At 40.6% G+C, this 26,248-nt stretch overlaps 1 protein-coding gene across 1 annotated transcript in view; it reads right to left on the reverse strand.

The window, feature by feature from the left end:
- The window catches only part of GUF1 (GUF1 homolog, GTPase), a 38,471-nt gene extending 12,884 nt beyond the window's left edge, over nt 1–25,587 (reverse strand). Inside the window, exons 1-10 of the mRNA XM_034770662.1 lie at nt 25,043–25,587; nt 20,640–20,751; nt 18,905–19,053; nt 18,572–18,652; nt 13,510–13,587; nt 11,823–11,906; nt 11,094–11,158; nt 9,571–9,774; nt 7,235–7,374; nt 318–441 (exon numbers count right to left, since the gene is read on the reverse strand). Of these exons, the coding sequence (XP_034626553.1) occupies nt 318–441; nt 7,235–7,374; nt 9,571–9,774; nt 11,094–11,158; nt 11,823–11,906; nt 13,510–13,587; nt 18,572–18,652; nt 18,905–19,053; nt 20,640–20,751; nt 25,043–25,192 (1,187 nt within the window). The 5' untranslated portion in view covers nt 25,193–25,587. The remainder of the gene's footprint in view (nt 1–317; nt 442–7,234; nt 7,375–9,570; nt 9,775–11,093; nt 11,159–11,822; nt 11,907–13,509; nt 13,588–18,571; nt 18,653–18,904; nt 19,054–20,639; nt 20,752–25,042) is intronic.
- Nucleotides 25,588–26,248: the final 661 nt, after the last annotated feature.

A 26,248-nucleotide genomic window follows, 5' to 3' on the forward strand; every position in this document is an offset into this window, starting at 1 on the left:
AACCCTTAGCCCAGTGGTTAGTGAGACAGACATGCAAAGAGACACACCCCAAAAACTGAACTTTTTTGTAAATCCACTATTCATCTGAGAAATTTCTCCCAACTCTACTCCAGGGCTTCTCTTGAAGGAAGACTGCCAATCAAGACAAATTGTGTGCTGTATACGAATATGGACTAGAATTAAGATCAAGTACTCACTTTAGGCCTAATATTAATTAGAGTTAAAATCCCCACAAGTAAAAGATCTATACCATCAACAAGTTCCCATGTATATTATAAGACACTTCCTAAAATTAAAGTGTAGTAATTGTTTCTCACCTCCATCCAGCTCCTAAGGCAAGGCTGCTATCCCGATGAATAGTTACACTGGAATCATTTAGTGTCAGTTTTTCTATAGCACTTTTCAGGTTGTTATATTCCGACTGGTCTACTGGGTACATGCCTGTAGAAACACATTACGCTGTTCACATTCAATCAAATTTGACATGATAAAGAACCTGATCTAGCTGAACCAGTTAACCCGTTTGAGCCATTTAGCTACATCTTGACAGTTTATCTTTCATTTAAATCCCTAAATATAAGTAATGTAATGAATAGGGAATACCTTTCTTCCATTCCAATTCACCTGTCCTACAGAAATATGCATCTCATATGAAAGAGTTCAAAAGAATTGAATGCCCAGAGATGTTCATATTCTTAGAAATTCACCAGGACGAGGTGAATACATTTCAATTGCAACTTTAAAATTTTAGAATTACTTCAGATAGAACAGTGGTTCTCAAACTTTTGTACTGGTGACCCCTTTCACATAGCAAGCCTCTGAGTGCAACCCCCCTTATAAATTAAAACACATTTTAATATATTTAACACCATTATAAATGCTGGAGGCAAAGCGGTGTTTGGGGTGGAGGCTGACAGCTCGCAACCCCCCATGTAATAATCTTGCAACTCCCTGAGGGGTCCCGACCCCAGTTTGAGAACCTGAGATAGAAATATCATGAAAAATTGTTACAGTTCAAACCCGACAAATAAGATTAACTCTATGGGAAACTGAATGGCCCTGAAAGATAATAGGCCAAAAATGTGTGGGTGTAACACATTTGCAGCATTACTGGAGGGCATCTATCAATTGTAAGGGATTAATACTCAAATGCTTCCCAAGCAATAAAACAACATCTGTAATTTTACATAACTCCTGCTGTAACTTGCCCTACACATATAATTTACACCACACAAACAGAATTAATGCCTTTTGATGAAACGCTCCTTCCAAATACATGTGCAGCAAAAGGCAAGGAAGTAATGTGCCACATCAAATCATTAAAAGTGAAAACATTTAAATAGTGAAACTGTCAGAGTGAGGAACAGTGCTAGTTACAGGATCTGTTGTGCCTCTATGGCACAGCCATGTCTTGGGACCAGTGTAGATTGCTCTGCACCAAGAAGCTCCCCTTCTGGACACAGGGTACCTCCTGGAGTTCCCTCAATGTAGGGGGTATCTTAGCATTGCTATCCTCAATGGTATTGGTGCTGGTACAAGTCTGAAGGAAGTGCAGAGGAGTGAAAACAACATAGCCCACCCTCTCTGGTGCACATTGAACATGGCAGAAATACCACTGTACTACTTCTCCATTTACCTGCACATGCCCATGTAAGGGCTTGGCACAATCTGGGCCATAAGTGTTTACTGTATTTTCCAATAAGAGCTTTATAGGAAGTATTCATAATTAGATTTCATAAAGCACAATCACGTCTTCTAAAGAATGTTTACGTTAAATGTGCTTGCTAATATTCCTTAATGAGGGGGTGGAGCTGACTTAGTCTGGCCAGATTTAAAAGCCAGTTACTAACAAACATTGGAGCAGTGAACAGTATCTAGGAAGAGAAAACAATGATTGTTACTGAGGCTCCTACTGAGGAAAGAAGATGGTTAGATGCAGAAGCTGGGGGACGTACATCATCCTTGAGGGAGTATCTGGTGGAAGCTACTTATGCGTGAAACGTCACTTGGCAGAGCGGATCCAAGGATTAGAGATGAAGCTGGAGATGATGATGGAATTTAAAAGGGGATTTGAAGGTATAATGCACAAGAGGACAGAGAAGGTGGTACAGCAACTAAAGATCTGCGGACACCTGCCAAACAAAAGGAGCTAAAGGGAGGACTGCCAGATCCATGGGAAAAATGTAACCATAAAGACAAAGCAGAGGAAGAGACCACCTAGTGGTGGTGAAATTGAGTCGAGTAACAGTTTTGCTGCACTGAAGAATGAGAATTAAAAACAGGCAGAAGATGTGGTGGCAAGAAAGAAAAGAAAGGAAGCCAGTTCCTGCAGAAAAGAGGAAGAGATGATGGACCCGAGCCTAAGGAAAATGGAGGATAACATGCAGAATTTATTTGGGTCACAATCACTTTGAGGAAGGATTGTAAAAGAGGTGTGTTGGGATAGCGTTAGGGGTCTGTTATAGTCTCTTCTCCCCCAAGGGTCAGACTCGGATATGGATAGCAAGCTCTTTAGTATCAGCGATAAATAGTTTTGGAAATTATATCATAATGGGAGACTAACTTCCCTGATATAGATTGGAGAATAAATATTACTAACACTCTTAGGGACCAGTTATTCCTGGATGTGATAGATTACAATTTTCTTCTTCAAATTGTCACTGGACCAACAAGAGGTGATGCAATTTTAGACTTAGTTTTAGTAAGTAGAAGAGCTGGTTGTAGGAAATAGCTTTGGATCAAGTGATCACAAATTAATATATTAAATAGAAGGATAATCAAAACCAGGTTGTCAACTATGTTTTTTTTTATTTTAAAAGGGCAGATTTTAACTAATAACCTTAATTTCCCAAAGAAGTCAACTGGACTGAAGAGCTCAATGACTTAAATGTGGAGGCTTGGAATTTCTTCAAATGAACTATACAAAAACTATCTAAGAAATCTGCATCCCAAGGAAAAACTTGTAGGGAAAGGCTCCAGGTCCAGCTGGAGGAATAACCACCTCAAAAAGGTTATTAAGATTAAGGGGAGGCCTATAGGGATGGGAAAGGGAATTACCAGCAAAGAAAGATACATCATGGAGGTTAGAAAATGCAGGAATAAAGTGAGAATTTCTAAAAATCAAGCTGAATTAGCTCTTGCCAAAGAAATTAAAATAAGAGGGTTTTTAGTTATATAAATAAAAAAAAGAAAAAGGAAGGATGATGTTGGCAGCTATGCAGTGTAGATAGGAAGAAGACTAAAGATAATCTAGGTATGGCCCAAAAACTAAATGAATACTTTGCCTCAGTTTTCAATTATTATGATCATATGGAACATGTGCATGAAGGCACCATGACTGATGAAAATGAATGTCCAGAAATGGAAATTACCACAATTGAGGTGGAAGAAAAACTTAAAGAGCTTGATGCATTCAAGTTGGGTGAAACGGGAGTGGGGAAAAACAGGTAAATTCCCTCCCAGAATACTGAAAGAACTGGCACGTGAGATTGCGAGTCCAGTAGCAAGGATTTAAGGAAATAAATCTATCTACTCAGGGGTAGAACCATATGACTTGAGAACAGCTAATGTTGTACTTATTTTTAAGAAAGGGGGAAAAAAAGTGATCCAGCAATTACAAACCTGCTAGACTGACCTCAGTAGTATGCAAGGGTTAAGAACAAATCTTGAAGGAAAGAATAATTAAATTCATACAGGTAAATGGTAAAGGGTTTACCAATGGTAGATCATGCTGGACTAACCTAATTTCATCTTTTGAGAAAATAACGTTTACTGCACTTTGCTTATCTAAAAGATGGAATAAAATTGAACTTCAGTAAAGCATTTGACCACACATAAAATTATTAGTTAAATTAGGGAAGATGGGGATCGGTACAAGCATTGTAAGGCGAATAAGAAATTGGCCGAAGGGGAAACAGCACTGGGTTGTGCTGAAAGGTGAATTATTGGACTGGAGAGAGGATACTAGTGGAGTTCCTCAGGGATCAGTCTAGGGACCAATCTTACTCAATATTTTTATTAATAATCTTGGCACAAAAATTAGGTGTGTGCTAATAAAATTTGCTATTGATACAAGTTTGGAGGCATCGTCATAAAGAGGAGGATCAGATTATTACACAAGATTATCTGAATGATCTTGAAGACTGGAGTGACAGAAATGGGATGGAATTCACTAGTATAAAATGCAAGGTCAGAATTTACGCTACAACCTGGTGGCTAATCAGTTGGAAATGACAGAGGAGAGAGACCTGGGTGTGTAGGTCGATCAGAGGATGAGCAACAAACATGATGCATCTGTGAAAAAGGTAAATGCAATCCTAGGACATATTAGGTGAGACGTTTCCAGTGGAGATAGAAAAGTATTAATGCCATTGTACAAGGCATTGGTCAGACTTCATCTGGAATACTGTGTACAATTCTGGTCAACCATGCTCAAGAAAGATTAATTCAAACTGAAACAGGTGTAGACAAGAGCTACTAGGATGAACAGAGAAATGGAAGGCCTATTTTATGAGATGGGACTAAATGAGCTTGGCTTGTTCAGTATCACAAAAAGAAGGCTGAGAGTCTATATGATTGTTCTCCATAAATACATTAAGGGGGTAAGTACCATGGACAATGAAGAGCTATTTAAGCTAAAGGACAATGTTGGCACAAGAACAAATGATATAAAATGGCCATGAACAAATTCAGACTGGAAATTAGAAGGTTTCTAACCACCAGAAGGGTGAGATTCTGGAACAGCCTCCCAGTAGTAGCTGTGGGGGCAAACACCTTAGTTTTGAGAAAGCAGGACACATTTAGGAGTGCAATTGTATAACAGGTTTGCCTGTGATGGTGGCGGACAGAGAACAGCAGCCCTGCGGCTCACTTCCAGTTTATGTTACGAAAGCTTCAGGGTTCAGCCGGCCACTTGCAGGGGTCAGGAAGTGAAACCTTTCCCCCCCACCCCTATGTGCCCATATATTCTGGGAGGCTTTTTAATCTTCTTCCTCTGAAGCATCAGGGATGGCCACAGCTGGAGACAGGATACTTGGCAGGGTGGGCCAGGGCTCTGAGGTGGCACCAAGCATTCTCTCTCGCTCTCTCTCTCTCGGGGGTGCTTGGCTAGCTGGTTCTTGCTCATATACTCAGTCTAACTGATCACCATAAGTGGGGTCGGGAAGGAATCCCCCTCCCCAGGTCAGACTGGCAGTGACTTTGGGTTTTTTTTGCCTTCCTCGGAAGCATGGGGGTGTGGATCCCTTACCAGGATTATTTGGGTATATCTCATTCAATCGTTTCCCTGCCACTGCAGGGGCCTCATGCACTGGTGCACCTTGGTCTGTCCTATTCGCTTGCCTCTGGCACTTAATAGTCTAGTTTCCTGTGGGTCTCATTTATTTCCACTGTTAGATTTAGTGTGTGGGTCCTGGGTGATGGTGGTGGCCTATGATATGCAGGAGATCAGACTATCATGCAGGAGATCATCAATTTTCAAACTGTGGGTCGGGACCCCAAATGGGGTTGCCAGGGCTGGCTTAGACTTGCTGGGGCCAGGGCTGAAGCCTGAGCCCCACTGCCCAGGGCCGAAGCCAAAGCCTGAGGGCTTCAGCCCTGTGTGGTGTGGCTCAGGTTGCAGGCCCCCTGCCTGGGGCTGAAGCCCTTGATTCAGCTTTGGCCCCCCTGCCCAAAGCGATGAGGCTCGGGCTTTGGCCCCCCCACCCGGGGCAGTAGGGCTCGGGCAGGCTCAGGCTTCAGTTCCCCCCTCCTGGGGGCGCGAAGTAATTTTTTTTGTCAGAAGGGGGTCACGGTGCAATGAAGTTTGAGAACCCCTGGACTAGATGATCTAGTGATCCCTTTTGGCATTAAACTAGGACTCTCTACATTATTCCATTAAAAAATGTTAGAAGGACATTATTAAGGTTTCAAAGTTAAACCCTCAAAAGTTTAAGCCAGAATTAACTGTTTTAATGTTTGTGCTTAACATGGCCCACATATCAAGAGCACACAGAACCAGACTGTAGTGGAGTTCAGCATAACTCATGATTTGAAGGAGCAGAATGCTCAACAAAACAGCAGCGGTTCCATGGTGCCAGGCAAATTGTTGTTGAAAAGCAACTAAATATGTATCAATGAGTTCCTGCTCCATTCCTTTGCGTTTCAGATGGGTAAGCCACTCCTTCCCCTCAAACATAGTTAAAGATGCAAATGGTCAAGCAGCAGCCTAGCAAAAGCCTAAGGGCCTGTGAGGAGAATAGAAGACACTCAGATTTTTTCCAACTTCAAAGGAAAGCAATTGTCACAAAGGTAAGATTGATCTGAAGATTTTAAAGAAAGGAAGACTTGTATGTGAACTCCCCTATCCCTGAAATTCTGGGTTTTATTTTTTGTTTGGTTTTGGTTTTATTACTTTTACATTAGATCCACAGTTATTTCATAAAGATATATTTTAGCTTCATATCTTGGCAAACAAGAACTGGACTGCAGAAACACACTGCAAATTAGCCCAAGATAATTAGCTTCTTTTATAGCCTCCAGTATGCTCATGCATCTGAGGAAGTAAGTGAACTTTTTCCATTCTCTCAACACAGGTTCAGAAGATAATTAATGTGGCTCTTTTCTTCTGCTGCTTTTCCTTACAATTATTTCCCCATCTTCTGTAGACAGAAATATTGCCTCCTGTGAACCTACTAGAGCAAGCAGTGACAGAAAGTCAATGTCACTACTGACATGCTTGAAGTTAAGCACACACTTAAAGGATCATTTTAACAACCAGTTTTGGTCACTCATCACTTTTTTTTTTTTTTTTTTTTATTAAAGGTGTGGAACAAGGGCTGCTAATGATAAAATGAGGCTTTTCCCATAGAAAATGGTTCACAATAGACAGCAGAAATTGCTTATCAGGAGGAACAAGTCCAAATTAGTGACACGATTCTTGAAGATGTACAAGTTTATTTTCAGCCATGACAGGCCTATGTGAGCTAAGATGATCCTTCCATAGTGAAAATAAGTGTTAGCCTCTTATTTAAAAGCAATCTGCAAGCTCTCTTAGTCTTGTCTAGGTCAAACACAGGAAAGTTTTACAAGGTTATATAGGCATCACATACCACTCTAGAGTAACTCTGCTAGTGTGCTTTCTTCAAATCCCCTTAATGTGGATGCATGTTCTTAGATTTCAGTTGCTTGAGTAGCTCTCCTACACTTGTATGGAACATAAAACTGCTTCCAGTTTTTGAATCAATATACTCCTCACCTGCAAAGACCATTGGTTTCGCTGATTTAAAGCCAGGCAAAGGCTCCACTGGCTGCTTATGTAAATACAGCGTGTCTCCTATTTGGGCTTCCGTAACCTCTTTCATCCCAGCAATCAGATAGCCCACCTGTCCAGCATATCTAAATAAAATTGGCATTATATGGAAATATTTATCTTGTTTAACAATATTTCAAGTTTCTCCCTCCGCAGTTAGCCCCCTCAGGAATATAAGCACATGTTCTCCCCCAAAGTGCACATACTCAACCCAAATTGTTCCTCCCTTGTTTACATACCCCTAGAGACTCTCTTTACAGATGGATCTAGGACCTAGTTACTATTCGAGGTTAAATGTCTATTTGAGGCTGAGTTTTTGGATTTCCAGCCCTACGCTGTTTCAAGGCAGGGGCTGGGAGGTACTTTTCTGACATGTAGGACACAGAAACCAAAGTAGTATCCACACACTACAAAGTCAGTTTCAGATACAAGGAAAGGATTGCTTGGGCAAGAAGCAATGTCACCCCTCTATTTGCCCTCAAACCCCAGTAACTGCCTGGGTTGTGGAAGCAGGTGGATCACCATCGTATGCTGCTGGTGGTGGTATGGGAATCCAAGGTAGATGGTTAAATGTAGAGTTGTGCAGTCAGCAAAGCAGGTAGTTCAGACTTCCCCAGCTTCACTGAAAACCTCTGAGAAGGGCCTTTAATCAGCATTCAGCTGCAAATTTTGTCAGAACTTACCTTCACTCTTTGGCTACCTGCTTTCCCTCACACTGCAGGGGAGATGAACTACTTTTCAGCAGCAGTTGCACCTGTAGACTTACACTAAAGGCCTTCCCTGTTTAGTTAGATAAACGGCTTCCTGCCTCACTTGCTTTGACCATCAATCACAGACCACTCTCCATGCTGTTCTGCATTGCAGTTATGCACAGAACTTCAATGGGTGTCCCAGCAGCAACTATAAGATGATCCCCCCACCTTCCATTCTTACCCAAGATAGCCTCTATGAATGAATTGGAGGCTCAGTCTACATGTTCAGCATGCTATTCAAGCACTGCTCTGATGGCTTTTGCGTCCGAGATATCAGATCAGTGCCCCCAGGAAATTTAGGTGGGAAAGGACCGGAAAATAGAAAAACCCAGTACACAATTTACTTTTGCTCCATAACAAGTGTGAGCACCAGAGTTATGAGTGCTTTCACAATAATTAAAATACCATCAGTACTTAGGCTGCCCATTTAGCTGTAGACACCCTTTAAAAAGAAATCATGTTTCCCTACTTTAAATAAATAAAACCTCTACCTATTTTTACACCTAAAATGCCCATTCCCCTTAGACTCTCTCTACTAGGGGAAGAGAGAGTAACACCAAGTAGATGGCCATGATTGTTAAAGAAGCTAGCAGGATGCTCCCAGACCAAATGGCCTTTATTCTTTTATTATTATTTTATTTCAAGGGGTTGTGATTCACCACCACAGGAGTAGTTATGCATTCTGAAAACCTTTTAAAACCATATTTATGATTTTAAAATATAAAATCAGACTTCAGGATTTTTAGAGGGTGGCTCATTTCATTTTGTTCTTCCAGTTTCATTACATTAATGTGATATCACATTGTCAATCGTGTTGGTTTGATGGCAATGCATTGTGTTGTCAAATGGGAGGCATAGTGCGTCATTGAAAGTAAAACTTTTATCATCTATTACACACTAAACATATGTGTGAATTGACTGATCATTAAAGATTCAGGATTGATAACTCAGGAAGCTGAAGGTGTTTTTCCAAAAGTGTCTAAGTGACTTCTGATCATAAGTCCCATTGAAAGTCCATGATGTTTTTCACTCCTAAGACACTTAGGCATTTTTAAATCATCTTTTTAATTGAAGAACCGATATACAATGAGCAACAGCTATGCAGTAAGCTCCTAACCTAAACTTGTGCCTAAGTCATATTGGTAGCTCTATAGATGAAAGGGTAGTTCTGTCACCAAATCCATTCAGTCCTTGATTTCTCTCTGCTCACACTGCAAAGAAGGGTCCCAACAGTGAAGCTGGTGGTTTGCATGTATGTGTTGTGGACACTTGCTTACTAGAATTGACTGAGAATAGCAACTCAAGCCATGAAGCTCCTAGACAAAGAATTTCAGAGTGGGATTTTCAAAATGCTCAGCATTGGCCTAAATTTAAATGGAACAGTGAGAAACAATGCTGAGTGCTTTCAAAAATCCACCCCGTCTCAACCATCCAAGGCTGAACAGATGATCTAGAGATTCAAGACATTATATCAGATTATTCTAATACTCATTTATTATGTTTTTTTCCCCCAAAGAACTTCTTACTTACAATTTATGAGTTGGCTGATCATTTGGCGTCAGAATTCCTACTTCGTTAACTTCATAGGTCTTCCTTGTGTGAGCAGACACAATCTTATGTCCTTTCTGAACCTCTCCACCAAAGAGCGCAATGTTAGCTATGACACCCCTGTAGTGGTCGAAGGTGGAGTCAAATACCAAGGCTTTCAATGGGTCTCTAATGTTAACACTGGGTCTATTAAGAAAAATGTAAAAAATACATTTAATATGTATTAAATAAGAACATGAACTGTAGACTTTTTCATTGAAAGTCAAATGTAAATTCATCTGTTTCAAAACATCAAACAAAATGTTCAGACAAAAATAGATGCTAATCTAAAGTGCAGAAAACAAAAATTTTGAAGCTGTGTGAAATTGGAGATTTGCTATTTATGGCATACAGAATATTATGAGAAGATTTTTAAGCCATTCCATATTTCCATGTCTGATCATAAACCTATGCCAGCAGACTGATCTCTTAATAATATTAATGTTCCAAATTAAGTGTATTTTGTTCTTGTTGCTGAGCTTTATTTCATGATGGCAGAAATTAATTTTAAACCATTAAAGTGTTTTTTCCCCACTAAAGTTCTGATCATCAAGAATATCACACTGATACAGTTCTTCCATCCCCCACTGACTTCATTATCGTTTAGGTTCTGTTTGGCATTTATCACTGTAGATATTACCCAATAAGAAACAAATAGAATTAAAAGCAAAAGGCTGATTTAAATTTGAACTGGGATTTAGCAGCCTTTCTTGTCATGCTGACAATGGTCAAATTCCCAAATAAAAGTCTCGATTAAACTGCAGTTCAGGCTGTAAAAGCTGAAAATGCGTATTGGTAACTCGGGGTCCTGGAACAATTATGTAACGTAATGTAATGTAACTAAACAATGTAATGCTCAGAAGAGAGTGAAAATCTAAAACATCTGATTAAATATAAATATTTCAGAAATCTGTGCTTCCCTGGATTGATCTCCAGTTACTTACAAAATAATATCTGGGGGAAGTACATCATTTCTAAAAAGGAAATTTAAATAACCAATCACAAAAATGGTCTTGCTTTCTCTCTGCTCCCTTGTTTGTGGGCTTACAGCAGTAGTGTTAGAATGTAATGGATTTTCTCTCTCTCTCTCCACTTCATATAATGTCACCTATGTTAATGGTTTTTGTGTTATATTCATCTTTAATAATTCCCATATATACGGGGGTAGAGGGGAAATACACACACGGTTGAAAGGATTTACCAAGCAATGAAAAATCTCTTTTCTCCAAATTTCATTCCTCAAAATGAAATGAAATCTTGTCCTAGTCACCTCAAAAACAGGAATCCCACCCTCCCAATCCAGTAACAGCAAACTACAAGTGAGAAATTTCATGCAGAACAGATTTGGTATAAGAAATTTAAAAGGGCAGCTCAAAAATCTGTCTAGTTACCAAAAGCTAGTTACCATCATAAATGAGCAAAGTCTACCACTGGCTCCATAAAACTCATAAAACACCAAAACTTACGGTGGAACCTTTTCAATAACTTCCTGAAGAACCTTTTCCACATTTGTTCCTAGTTTAGCAGAAATCTAGAACAAGTTCAGAGAAAAGTTTTATTGGGAATAAGTCTGCTGATATGTATTATCTATTAAATTGAAAATGAATGCCATCTTAATTTTGACATGTTAAAAGTATGATGCTTAGCTACAGACTCAATGGGCAAGCTTCTGGGCATGTTAACTCAAGCCTTTGTTAAGCTCTATTAAAGGAACCTGATATGTCACAAACATTCTATAGTACAGAAACAGACACATCTCATGCAGAAGAAGAGATGTCAGAGAAAGAGAACATGATAGAATCTGGTATACACACAGTACAGGAAATAATTTCAAAATTTTCATTGAAGCCTCTATCCATTAGTCCCAAATATCTGATACTTTATTTCAAAGTGTTTTCATTACTCTTCTGTTTTCTAGATGGACGTTAATCTCAAAAAGGAGATTTCCCTCTCCTTAACACAGTAAGAAGAAATATACAGTGCATGTAAAAAACAAAACAAAAAACAAACAAACAAAAAACCAATTCAGGAATCGATTAACTTTTTTAAATATCAGTGAGGTAGCTGTGTTAGTCTGTTACTTTTTTAAAGAGTGCACATTTTTCATTTGCACTCCAAACAGAATTTTAAGAAGTCTAATAATCAACCAGTTGCTAAACATCCAGATTTTTTAAAAAATTTTTAAAAGATCTTACCCTAATACATTTATCTTTAGAGATATCAAATAGCTTTTCAATTTGTTTCTCAACCCTTTCAGGGTCTGCATTCTTCAAGTCAATCTACAAAACAATATTCTTGTTACACATTTGAAATACAAGTCTCTCTCTCTCACACACACACACACACACACACACACACACACACACACACACACACCTTCTTGCATGTCAGAATTCTAGTTCATCAAAATAAAAATTAAAAAAAAAAGGGGGAGGGATCATGAATACTGCAAGTAAATAAACGGCTGTCTTTATCAGAAGGATCCATATTAAAGCACACCCTAAAATGAGTCTTAAAATAGTCCTCCCATCTTTTAGAGACCTGCATATCACAACAATTCTTGTAGAATAGTGCTAACAAGACTGCTAGTAAGGTATAGACAGGGCACAAGTTTCAAAATCGCTTTATAAACTATGCTATAGCCCAGCACTGTAAAGTTCTATTTGCTTATTCACCTCTGGCAAGACTTTTTTTTTCCCCCTTTGGTGCCTTTGAAGGGGATGCTTTACTATAACAAAAAATGATTAATAAAAAGAAGGCAAGTAGATTTTGTACCTCAGTTGGAAAAATTCATGTGATGTTGCAAGTCTGCATCTAGCACAAGGGTAAAACACTACTCAGCCTTATTTCCAGCGCAGATATTGAGAAAATTTTACATCCACATATTTCATTTCACTTAACTAGATAATCAATAACCTCTCTCCTGCTTTTCCACCCACACAACCGTACAGGTAGATCTTGTCATTTGTGGAGTGTTTTTTGTAAAAGCTCATTAAAGTATATTTCTTGAATACTGATTAGGTGATAAGCCAAATACTCTCACGCATGTATCACCTTTGAAAACAGAAGGGGGTGTGACTGAAAAAGCATGCTGGAATACAATGAACACCAGGGAGGAAGTTAAGTGATCTTTGTAGAAAGCTGGCTGTGTGATTTGCCAGAAATTAAAATAAAGATAGAGAATTTCGTAACAGACTGACGTACAGTGTTTTAAATGAGTGCATTTTCATCACGATGGGCTGCAATGTTATTAAGCAAATGTATCACATTTAACATTAATTTTACCTTTCTTCATAGTTTCAGCAGAGGTAAAGAACTGAATAGAGTAAGGGAACACCATCTCACCCACAATGCTTTTTTTTGTTTCTCCAGATTAAGATTCGGAGTGAGTCAAGCTCAGAAGTGATGCAAGTTACATGTTCCTAAGTACCCTACGTTAACATAACTTACACCCCAATGGGCTAAAGATGCACAGTAAACGAGGTATGGGGACAGTTTAACTTACACCCTCCAGTTTGGTTTTGCCTTGACTAGGATTTAAGGTGTATTGTTAAAACACATTAGCTAGAACTCTGACGTGTCCTAAAAATCTAGCATACAAGGCTGTATTAACTTAATCTTTCATTGCTGTCACCCAAGTAAAGTTTCTATCTATCATACTGTGTAAAATGACACCTTTCACAGCAACTAAAATTCACTGCAAATAACTTAAAATACTAATATACCATATTTATTAAAGATTGGCAGCTTAAAACACAAGTAAACTTCACTCCATCTTTTTTGTTGCATCCTTCAATTTGGTGATACATTTCTTGTATTTCATAATTTTGTCATGGTTATGTAAAAATTGCTATTTTATATACAAGTCTAAAAGATTATTACCTTGTTTATAACAGGAATTATTGCCAGTTGTGCTTCAAAAGCAAGATAGAAGTTTGCCATTGTTTGTGCTTGAATACCCTGGAAAGTATTCATAAACAACATTTTATTACCCAATACTACTATGTTCTGTGTTTAGGGTGTTAACAGATAAGCAGCCTATTTTCCTATTACACACATCCCTTCTTTTGGAGAGGTATTATTTTATTGGTTTTCAATAATACACTTTTAGATAATGGTAATATAAAAAACATGGAAATAATGTAATAGTAAATGTATTAAAGCTGAAAAATAATTCCCTTCTACAATACTGTATGAACCTAGTCCTGTTCAAAAGATAATTGGATGACACTTAATATTAAGGTTCTGTTTAAAAAAGGTTAAAAAGTAATAGATATTTGAATAAAGCAATTGTTATAGAATCCAGTAGGGCAATAGGTTGCTAATAATCACCTATAACACCTTCTACTGATGTATTTATAATTAGAGCTGTACAAATAACTGATTTGTTAGTTGGTTGGCAGTTCTGTAAAAAAAGTCATTTCTGGTCAACCAAAACTGAATTTTTTTTAGAATTTCCGAAAATTTGGAAAAAATTTCAGGTCAAACAAAACATCCAATCCAACCTGCAACAAAACATTTTGGTTTTGGGCACTGTTAAATTTAATTTAGACTGCTAGGTAAGAGATTAAGTCCAGGACCTCCATGGTACAATTCTCCAAAATGCTTCCAGTTACACATACACAGATCCAGAACTGCAAGGTTTCAACAAATGGATGAGATGATAGTATAGGGAGGAGAGTTTTAGGTTTATTAGTAACTGGGCAACCTTTCGTGAAAAGAGGAGCCTATGCAGAAACGATGGACTCCACCTAAACCAAAGAGGAACAAAACTGCTGGCATGTAAAATTAAAAGATTGTAGAGGATTTTTTAAAGTAAGGGCAGGGGGAAAGCCAACAAGTGCGGAGGTACACACTATTTGGGCAAAGACATCCTCTAAGAATGAATTTATTAAAGGGGGAACTCTATATCCAAGTAAAGAGGATAGGAAAGATGTTAATAAAGTACAGATAGGAGCTAGTGTGGAACAGTCAAATGAAACACAGTTCCATTTAAACATCACACATGAAGGCAAGCAATTGAATATTGACAAAATGTACAAGTGCCTATATACAAACGCTAGAAGTCTAAGTACTAAGATGCGTGAATTGGAGTGCCTAGCATTAAATGAAAATATTGATGTAATAGGAATCCCAGACACTTGGTGGAATGAAGATAATCAGTGGTACACGGTAATCCCAAGAAACCAAATACACACGAATGACAGAGTGGGGGAGGAGTGGCACTGTATGTGAAAGAAAGCTCAGAGTCAAACTAAAAATCTTAAATGACTCAAACTCTAAGGATAGAAATTCCATGCTTGAACACTAACAGTATAGCAATAGGAATATATTACCTACCACCTGACCAGGATGATAACTGACAGTAAAATGCTCAGGGAGATTAGAGGGGCTACAAAAACAGAAAACCCCACAGTAACGGATTTCAACTATCTTCATCTCGACTTTGTACATGTCACCTAAGAAAGGGATGCTGACACCATAAATGACTGCTTCCTGGAGCAGCTTATCCTGCAACCCACAACAGGAGGAGCAATTCTTGATTTAATCCTAAATGGAGCAGAGAATCTGCTCCAAAAGGTGAATATAGCTGAACCGCTCAGTAATAGCATCTATAATGTAATTAAATTTAAACATCCTTGAGGGGGGGAAGGAGATGAAAAACCCTCACCACAGTAGCATTTAACTTCAAAAAGGGGGATTACACAAAAATGAGGAAGCTACATAGACAGAAATTAAAAGGAAAAGTCATAAGGGTGAAATGCCAGCAAACTGCGCAGAGACTATTTAAAAACACTGTAAGAGAGGCGCAAACTACATGTATACCCCAAACAAAAAAACAGTAAGATAACCAAAAAAAGGCCACCATGGTTGAACAGCAAAGTAAAAGAGGCAGTCTGAGGCAAAAAGGCATTATTTCAAAATTGGAAATCAAATTTTACTCAGGAAAATAGAAAGGCGCATAAACTCAGGCAAGTCAAGAAAGAATTTGAAGAGGCAACTGGCTCAGGACAGAAAAATGAAGAGCAGAATTTTTTTAAGTACACCAGAAGCAGGAAGCCTGCCCAAAAATCAGTGGGGTCACCAGATGATGGAGGTGCTAAAGGAGCACTCAAGGAAGACAAGGCCATTGCAAAGAAGCTAAATGATTTCTTTGCATCGGTCTTCACTGAGAGGACGTGGGGGAGATCCCCACAGCCGAGCCACTTGATGTCTTGGGTGACAAATCTGAGGAACAGTCACAGATTGAGGTGTCAATACAGGAGGTGTGGGAACAAACTGATAACTTAAACAATAATAAGTCATCAGCACCAGATGATATTCACCTAAGAGCTCTGAAGGAACGATAATAGGATATTGCAGAACTACTAACTGTGTTACATAGTCTATCGCTTAAATCAGCTCCTGTGACCAGCCAGATACCCAGACTGAGCAGCTGCCAGCCAAAGGAGTGGCTGCAGGCAAAACAGACAATTAGGGCGGTGGCTGAAGACAATTAAGGTGGTGACTGGACCATCCAGTCAGGGCCCAGCCGGCCAATATAAAAGGAAGCTGCAGATCAGAGTGAGTTAGTCTACTACAGGGAGCCCTAGGGAGTACTGGGGGATGGGCAGGTGCTAGCAGGGAAGGAGCAGCTCGGCTGTGGACTGCCAAGCTGCTGTGAGAAGTGGCTGGGCTCTTGTTGGAGGAGTCCCCCCGGGGGGACCAGACGTTGACATGGCTGGAGGGCTGTGCCATGAAGCAGATGACGAGAGAAAGGAGCTGTAACGGGTGCGGAGGCAAGGATGGGAGAGCCACCACCACCACCACCTGAGGGTGCACCAACTGGGACTGAGCTTATTCCGGAGATGCCCAGTAGGCGGCGCCAGTGTGGTGAGTGACCCAGTAGCTAAGTCACACTGATTTTTTTAAAAAAGCTCCAGAGGGGATCCTGGCAATTACAGGCTGGTAAGCTTAACTTCAGCATCAGGCAAATTGGTTGTAACTATAGTAAAAAACAGAATTATCAGACACTTAGATGAACAAACACCGCTATACCGATATACCGCGACCCGATATAACACGAATTCGGATATAACGCAGTAAAGCAGTGCTCCAGGGGGGCGGGGCTGCGCACTTCGGTGGATCAAAGCAAGTTAATATAATGCGGTTTCACCTATAATGCGGTAAGATTTTTTTTTGACTCCCGAGGACAGTGTTATATCGAGGTAGAGGTGGGAAAGGGTCTACATGGCTTTTATAAAGGGAAATCATGCCTCACCAATCTAGTATAATTCTTTGAGGGGGATCCACAAACGTGGCTAAAAGTGATCCAGCAGATCTAGCATACTTGGGACTTTCAGAAAGCTTTTGACAAGGTCCCTCACCAAAGGCTCTTAAGGAAAGTAAGCAGTTCTGGGATAAGGGGGAAGGTCCTTTCATGGATCAGCATCTGCCTAAAAGATAGGAAACAAAGAATAGGAATAAATGGTCAGCTTTCACAATGAAGGGAGGTAAGTAACCGGGTCCTCCAAGGATCTGTACTGGGACCTGTGTTGGTCAACATATTGAAAAATGATCTGGAAAACGGGATGAACGGTGAGGTGGCAAAGTTATCAAACAATACAAAATTACTCAAAATAGTTAAGACCAAATCTGACTGCAAAGACTTAAGAAGAGATCTCACTAAGCTAGGTGACTGGGCAACAAAATGGCAGATGAAATTCAGTAGTAAGTATAAATTAATGCTCATGGGGAAAAAATAATCCCAATTATACGTACAAAGTGATGCAGTGTAAATTATCCGTAACCACTCAAGAAAGATCTTGGAATCATCATGGATAGTTCTCTGAAAACATCCACTGAACGTGCAGTTGCAGTCAAAAAAGCTAACCGAATGGTAGGAACCATTAGAAAAAGGATAGATAATAAGGCAGTGAATTATGATATTTTCTATCAATATGTACTCAATATATTCATAAATGATTTGGATCATAGCACAGAGAATACACTTAAATGATATTAGTGTTTGAAACATGGTTCTAACAGCTAATAATCATTTATTAACCCTTTATAAATTATTTATAAATGAAACCTTAATATAAAGTGTGACAGATAATTGTACAAATCAATCTCATTTCAATGTTCTATAGCTCCATTATTGGGAAGCACTTCAGATTTCAACTGCACATCCTATTTGAAATTAAAGTTTAATTAAAAACAGTTTAACACTATTTACCTGCCCACAACTACTGACTTAGGTGCACTTTCAGAAATATAGCAAGATCTAATGTTCTCTGATATCCTGTTGCTTTAACAAGATGAATTTTCCTGTAAATAACTGTTTACTAGATATCTATTCTGGCCCTCTAAAGAGGCACAAGCACAAATGTCATCGAAGTTATGTTTTTAGCAATACTATAGTATAGCTAGAGTTAGGAATGTCTCCCCAAAGCAAAATTTTAAATTCAAAATCTCTAACAGTTTGAAGTGCTGCTGACTGTATCACAAAACTAAACAAAATGAGTAGACTCGTCTTACACTGGTCTGATTTTGCATTGTTACTGCATTAGAATTCCAGAATCAACTTGGCTCGGGGGCTTTATCCTGTGAGCTGCTGAGCACTTCCTGGAAGAAGCTGAGTGCCTTCAACTCCACAGACTTTACTGGAGTTGAAGGCACTACTCAGCCCAGAGGATGAGTTCAGCACTTTGTAGGAAGCAGGGCACTAATCTTGCAATATTACTGGTTAAGCTTATTCCATGTTCATTTCATAGGACGAGCGTATCCACAGGCACATATCTAATTGGTACTTCCTAAGTCGCTTTCTCATTCGTTGTCTGGGGTGGCAATAGCACTTTTTCCAAAGGGTAAAAGGGTAACAAAAGTGGAAGTTTAAGCGACTTAGGAAACCTCATAAGGTAATACTTTTTACTATGTAGAACAGGAGAATTTGGAACTCTACCTCATTTGCATCCACTACAAGAATGACACCTTGACAGGCAGACAGTGACCGTGATACTTCATAGCTAAAATCTACATGACCCTGTGAAGAAAAATTGATATTTAGAACTCCAAGAACAACTTTAACTAGAGTCATTTGCAGTAAGTCTCTGGTTGATTTCATCTGTATGATATTAACACATCAGCTCCAGCCTCTGTGGAGGAAAAATATTCAGGATTAATTTATAAATTTAATACCACAGACTAATGGGCAAACCTAACATTTCAAGAAAGTATTTTAAAGTAAGGACATTTAGGTTCCTGTGATTTTTAGCAATATTTATACTTAACTTACTGGTGTGTCAATGAGATTTAAGAGGTAGTTCATTCCTTCATAACTGTAAAAGAGAGATGCAGTCTGTGCCTTAACTGTGATCCCTCTTTCCCGTTCCACTTGCAGTTTATCCAGCACTTGTTTATTTTGGTCAGTTTTAGCAATTGTTCCTAAAAACACATGTTTTAAAAATTGAATTTTACACAAGTATAATTTTGCACTGTCCGAAAGGAGTATGGTAGCTTCTATTTAGTTTCTAATAAAGACCATTGCAAACTATTGAGTGATCCAAGGGGAAAGGATTCCTTCCCCCCAAATTTAAATATAGATCTAAATGGTGACTATTTACATAAGAGCAAAGCTTGACAAATCCACTTTCCAAAGGCACCCAGGACACTTTCCTTCATGAGTGGGGCTGATATATCAGTTTATGCAGAATCTAAGCTTTCAATTAAAATAAAATTGTTTCACAATCTTGTAATTACAAAAATAACTTCTTGTAACGTGAAATGATTCTTTCTGAATCTACAGACACCCTGAGGGAGGCTTAAGACTTATAAATCATACTCCAGACCATAGCCTGGGAGTTCCTTTGGGGTTGGGGTTGAAGGAATCCTTCCCCCTTGGGTCACTCAATAGCCGCACAGTTCCTCCATGTCTACTAGAAATCCAACCTCACAAATGAAGCAGCATCTCTGCCACTTGCACTCTTTCTACTTGGGGCGAAACAGTCAGCAGATCTGCATAACAACAGAGACTTCACAGGATCTGCACTGAATTCTTAATGTGCACACTGCAGAGCCGGGTCAACAAATGGGGGTGCATTCCCAGCATAGACTCACCCAGAATATAATATAACCATACTGATTTCACTACAAGCTACACCTCCATAGTCATGAAACAAAGTCCACTATTTGCTTGTAAGAGTGATGTGAACTAGAGCAGGTTGAAACACTTTAACTAAATGAAATTTCTGTGTAATGTGCTGTATTGTTAATGCCTAAACGTTTTGTAGAGATGTAGCATTTCCACAAAATTTTTCCAGGAAGGTTTTTGAGCCTGGGGCACATAGAGAGAAGAACTCTGCTCTAAATCAGACAGAGCAGAAAGATGAACCTGGACCTCCCACATCCCAGCCCAGTACACCAAGCTATAAAGTGTATAACGCATACATTCCCCTGACCACTCCATTTTCACAAGAACATACAAAAGATTTTTTTGCTCCAAAGTCAGTCAGCTCTATCTCCGATCATCAAAATGGGAGGGATAACCATGAAGTACCTGTGTTAAGTTTTACCCCCCAAAACCATTGTCTTAAGTTTCCAGGTTTCAACAGTCCCCGTCTGACTGCCCAAAATTTTCTATGCCCTTCAAACTCCGACTATAAGTACAATAAATATTGTAGGTACTGACCTACTTATCATTTGTCAGGAGTTGCACAGAGAACACTAAATTTCTAAATATAATTGATTCATCCCACTCCCCAACACATCCCACTCCCCAACACATCCCCTCCCTGGTTCTTTTCCCACCCTCCTCTTTTGTTGCGTTTTGTTTGTCTAGTTGAGATTTGTTTGCAATACACCAAAATCTATATTGCTGTACAACTGATGGTGTATGTGCATGAGAAGCCCAGGACTAGAACAGCATGGATATTAGAGATGCTGTGGTAGAACTGAACTAGGAAGTCTGCACAATGCCTGCCCACATGAGAAGTAAAGGTAACTAAAAACACATCTAAAATCACAATGCTTACCTGTAATTTCCAATAGCCTGTCTGCTAGAGTGCTTTTGCCATGGTCTACATGAGCTATGATACTGAAATTTCTAATATTTTCAACAGGAAATATAGACATATCCAGTTTTTCCTGAAAAACATAAAATGTAGAGATTCCTATTCACAAAGAGATTAGGGTGTAATTTCACAAATCAGGATGTAAAATGATACTTGTATACATGAAACTAGTAACTCCTCATTTCTTTGGGTTTTTTGGAACTTGAAAAATAGTTTCATCCTTATTTCTCCCCCATCTCCTCTTCCTCTCTGTTTCCCCCACAGGGTTTGCATTGCCACTGAAGTCTGTTTCCGTAACTTGTACAAACATTTGTGAAATTAGTACATGAACAGCTACCATTAAATCTATTTACATTTTTGTCCCCTGATAGAACATTCATTAGAGTATTTTGAAACAGCTTTGCAAGTGTTCTAGCATTCTAAAATAATTCTGGGGACCAGCTAGGGAAAAGGGTAACTAGTGCAAGTGTTTCAGACACTAGGTAGCTGAGATTAGGCTATGGCTCACCTATTCATTCTGTCAAGTTTCATTTCCAGCTACAAAAGTGTACAGGTCTGTCACATCTTACGCGCATTTAACATGCGCGATTTCAACTTTACGCTGTCAGCAAAAACAAAAAAAAAGAAAAACAACAATTTTAATACTATACCTGTAGCACGGGTGATTTTGCCCGCCATTGATCTCAATGGAATTTTGGCTATATGCGGTTTTCGCTTTACGTGCTAACCGCGGAACGGAACCCCCGCGTAAGATAAGACAGACCTGTAACCTGAGAAATTAATTCCTCTACACAATTAGTCTTTTGGGAACAGTTCCCCCAATAATTACTAAGTATCAATTCTATTCGAAACTACCAAGAGGAAGGAGTGTTAGAGGGTAAAGAAAAGACACACAAATACTTTTCAAAGACAGATTGGTCACCAACTTGCCAGTTCAGGCACTGGAGGGAGAAAGTTAGAAAGAGGGGACAGATGGAAGAGGACCAAGTCACCTAAACCAAAATAAAATAAATCTGGACATGGTCCTTGCTTATGACCCTCTGCATATATTAGTCAAGGAGTGTCAAACTTATTCTGGAGCAGACTGAATTCCATTTTTAGCTGTAGTGAGAACCAGGGTATAAATTGAGGCCAGCATACTATGAACAATCCGAAGTGAAACGCCCACTGTTATCAGCAGGTAGTGTGCAAAGACTCAGGGAAGACTCTGCCTCTACGTATTAAGATTTTAGTTAATTATTCAATATTTTATTGACCCATTCAGCAAGAAAATATGCTCAGCTTCATGATCCCTCCTATTTCTGTCTCTTCCTTCCTCATACTCCTTTGGTTCACTACCTCCTCTGCTTCTTTCTCCCATCTATATCTCTTTTCCTGCAGCAATTTACCCCAACCCAACCCTTTCCCCATCCTATCTGCTAATACATGCAAAATAAAATAATGATGCCTTATAAAGTGACAGTCTTTGGTATTAACATCCCAATAAGTTTAACTGAAGTTGTGGGGTGTTAACACCTAACAGCTACTATTTCAAATTGTCTGCAGACTCAGGAAAAACAACAATGTATAAATGTTTACATTTGAAAATACATTAACAACTATGACAACAAGAAATTTATTTTAACCTTAATAAAAGTTTAAATTCTGCAGAATATGACTTTGTCAGCAGGCAATGTAAGTACATCAAGTGATCAATCAAGTCCTTTTTGGTGGGATGTTATAAATTTCTGAAGCAAACCTTGCTCTGTGGCTGACTTTTAGCCTTTCTTAGCTACAAAGATTGTGCAACTGTTTCTCAGGACCGAATTATGTAAATTTTTAGGCAAAAAAGTCTTCCACTGACTTCCATGGGTGCTATCTGTATAAGGACTGCAGGATCAGACCCAAAGTCTCCTATATATGGCATTTTGTGGGCCATGTAACAGGTACTATATTATGCATGCTGTAACTCATTTCCCCCCAAAAAAACAAAACCATGCACTGTTTAGGGCAGGGATCGGCAACCTTTGGCCCGCGGCCCATCAGGGTAAGTCCCCTGGCGGGCCAGGCAGGTTTGTTTACCTGCCGCGACCGCAGGTTTGGCCAATCACGGCTCCCACTGGCCTCGGTTCGCTGCTTCAGGCCAATGGGGGCGGCGGGAAGCAGCGCGGGCCAAGGGATGGGCTGGCCACCGCTTCCCACCGCCCCCATTGGCCTGGTGCGGTGAACTGCGGCCAGTGGGAGCCACGATTGGCTGAACATGCGAACGTGGCAGATAAACAAACTGGCCCAGCCCGCCAGGGGACTTACCCTGGTGGACGGTGGGCCAAAGGTTGCCGATCCCTGGTTTAGGGACTGCTTAGTCTCCAACTGCACTGAATTAGAGTACCATTAGAAGCAAAAAGCAATATTGCTGCTGGAATATGCTATCACATTATGTTCAGCAGAAACAATGGGACCTGTTTTTGTTTCTTCTTTACAAGGGAAGAAGTGCATAAAAAAACCTCAGAACAGTAAATAGATAAGCTACCCTTCCATGTCTATTGCCAAACATTTTGGAGTCTTTTAAGCTATGGTAATACTAGCACTCTGCTTTGTTTTAAAAGTATGCAAATACTGACTAATCACACCTCAAATACCCACAAGTTCAGTAAGACTTCCCATTTTACAGATGGGGAAACATAGATGAGGTTACACTGACCTGCCCACCTAGCAAGTGAGTGGCAGAGCCACAATTAGGACTCAAGTACCTAGGCTCCCAATTTGAGCTCAGACCATTAGACATAGTTGAGTTTCAAACTTTATTTCGAACCAGAGCAAACAATATTAAAATCCAACTGACGGAAAATTGGCAAGCACCAAAACAACATTTTTGGGAAATGACTGATATGGATATATTATCTTTGGAAGCAGTGAACTGACAATAGTTATGCTTACAAACATGCCAGCTCAATACTGTTGTTCTGTATTCCAGTCAAATTAGGTTTGTTTGTTACATTCTTGTAAGTCTTCTTAATATTTAAAAGGTGCTAGATCAGTCATTAAGCTTGCTGTAAATGTTGGACATACTGTAATTTTATGAAAAATACAAAACTTGATACTTTTCCTGTGGGGTGACAATTACATATTTTGTACAATTTACGTTTATTTAAATTTCTTCAAATACAATTACCTATCATCGTCAAGATAATCAACTATTCAGGATGCAGAGTGGTAGCCGTGTTAGTCTGTATCAGCAAAAAGAACAAGGAGTACTTGTGGCAGTTTATGGAAGTATTGCAAGATCAGTTGAGAGAGCTGAGAGTTTTAAGAGCGTAGCATAAACCACCTTTTACTAGAACTGATGTAATTTAAGGTAAGGGTGAAAATACAGAACACAGCTATACGTAGCAGTGCCAGCCCAACCATGAAGACTCCCCATTCTCTTACTCATTAAAGTAAAAGTTTGAGTTGTGTGTGTGTGGGGGGGGGGGGGGGGTTGTTTTGTTTTGTTTTTCTGAGCTGGAGGAGAAGAGAGGTAGCATGAACCATCCCAGCTTCCATGTATGGAAAAGACTCAAATTTCTTTGATGTTCCTGCTTGTTCTCTTACTAAAGACAAACTTTTTTTAAGAAGGACACTGGAAATTGAACCAGGAACCACAAATAACTCCTCACTAAAACATTCTGTATCTACACTGCAGCTACTATGCTGCAGCTGTGCTGCTATAGACTCTTCTTAGGTCCATGTAAAAGGTTGTTTGTTTTTTTCTGCCAATATAGCTAATATACTTCTCTCAGAAGCTGCAGCTAGATCATTGACTAACTGTGTACACAGTGGGGGCTGACCTAATTATATTTCACAGGGCTTAAAATTTTGATAGCCCTGGACAACATAACTAGGTCAACCTAAGTTTTGATGTAGACCAGGCCTTATACAGAACGAGGGGTCAGGGAGGAGAAAAGAAAGCAGATGCTGGCCACTGAATATGCACAGAGATCCCTGCTATTGTCAGTGAGTACCCTTAAGTGACCTAGATCTGCTGTCCCTGTAACTATTTTATGACCGGTCTTCTCATGCTAGGGGAGGCGTGTGTCAAGAACAGGTCAGCAAGTCGCAACCATCCTTCCTATCCTATACTGCTAACTAGGAAAAGGGGTCACAACATAGAAATACTTGAGAACAAGTAATACTTGCTTAACAAGAAGGCCTACCTCACCCCGTTTAAATGCATACAGGGTTTTAATCTTCTTAAACAACGTGAGTTAAGCCTTCTTACTAAGAGTAGAAATAAAAGTTAAAGGGCCAAGAGACATCCACTTGGGTTAAAGGGATTTCCATCCCCTACCCGACAATAGTACTAGTTTTCAAATATTGTATCTATTTCAAACAAAAAAGTTCATCACCTTCTTTTGGGAACTATAGGATCTGGAGAACACAACATGATCCGCAGGGCATTTTTCCATGCACGGCTGAGAGCATAACAAAGCAGCAGTGCTACAGGCGCGCCGCAGCCTGACCCAGACCCCCGCTGTCCTGGTCACAAGCGACAACATGCTCCCAAAGGCAGGAATCACACGCAGCCCGCACTGAGGCAGCGGCCACGCGGGGCTCAGCCGCGGGCTCCGCAGAGTCGCCTCCGGACCAGAGGAGCTTCGGGATCCATCCAGGGACACTTCAGCGGGACCTGCCCCGCCCACGGACAGCGGGCCAAGGAGAGCGAGCCCTCTCCCGCGCCAGCCGCACCGGCTTGTTAGCGCGTTACCCCCCGTCCCTGCTCCGGGGGCCCGGCCGCTCCCTGCTAACCCAACGGCAGCGGCGCGATCCGCAGAGCTCCGCCGGGGGCTGCGCCCGCAGGACCAGGAGCCGGGCGGCTCTCACCGCCAAGCTGCACGAGCCAGTCGCTGCCCAGGGCCAAGGCTCCAGTCCCAAGCCGACCCCGGCGCGCGCCTGACCCGGAAGCACAAGGGCGGGACGGTGGCAGGAGGGACTGCGGCCTCTGTTGCACTGCGCATGCGCGAAGTCGGATTTAGGGCCGGTTGGCGACGCAAGCAACAGTTTTTTCTCCTGGTCCTGGGCCTCGGGCACCTCTACCCTGCGGCCTTCACACAGCCCACGTTAAGGCCACTTACAGCTCATGCCTGCGGCAGCCGCCTCCGGGCGGGGGGGTGCGTGTCCTCAGCAGGGTTGTTTTCACTGACCTAAGCGGCACAGTGTGGGGGGCTGAGAGCCTGGGCTCGCAAGCCCATAGCAGCTCCTCCCCCACCCCCTCAGCCCCTGGCTGCTCCCGGGGCTCCTGACTCCACGCTGGTTGCCCCCCCCCCCCCCATTCCCTGCTGGGCTCCTGGCACCCCCTCGCTCTCGGGAGCGGCCCAACTCCGGGGGGGGGGGAGCCTGGGCAGCAGGGAGCAGAGATGCGGGAGCAGCCCACTTCCAAATGGGAAGCCCCGTCAATAGCTGGGCTGAGAGCAGGGACTGTCTTGTCAATTTTAGGGCTCCATGGAATTGGACAGGAAAGAATAACAGCCAACAGCCGGTGTAAGTAACAGTGTCTGCATGGACACTGCATCGCATAAGTGCACTGACATAAGCCCTATGCCTCTCATGGAGGT

Source organism: Trachemys scripta, chromosome 5 (assembly GCF_013100865.1).
Source record: "Trachemys scripta elegans isolate TJP31775 chromosome 5, CAS_Tse_1.0, whole genome shotgun sequence".
NCBI classification, from domain to species: Eukaryota; Metazoa; Chordata; order Testudines; family Emydidae; genus Trachemys; species Trachemys scripta.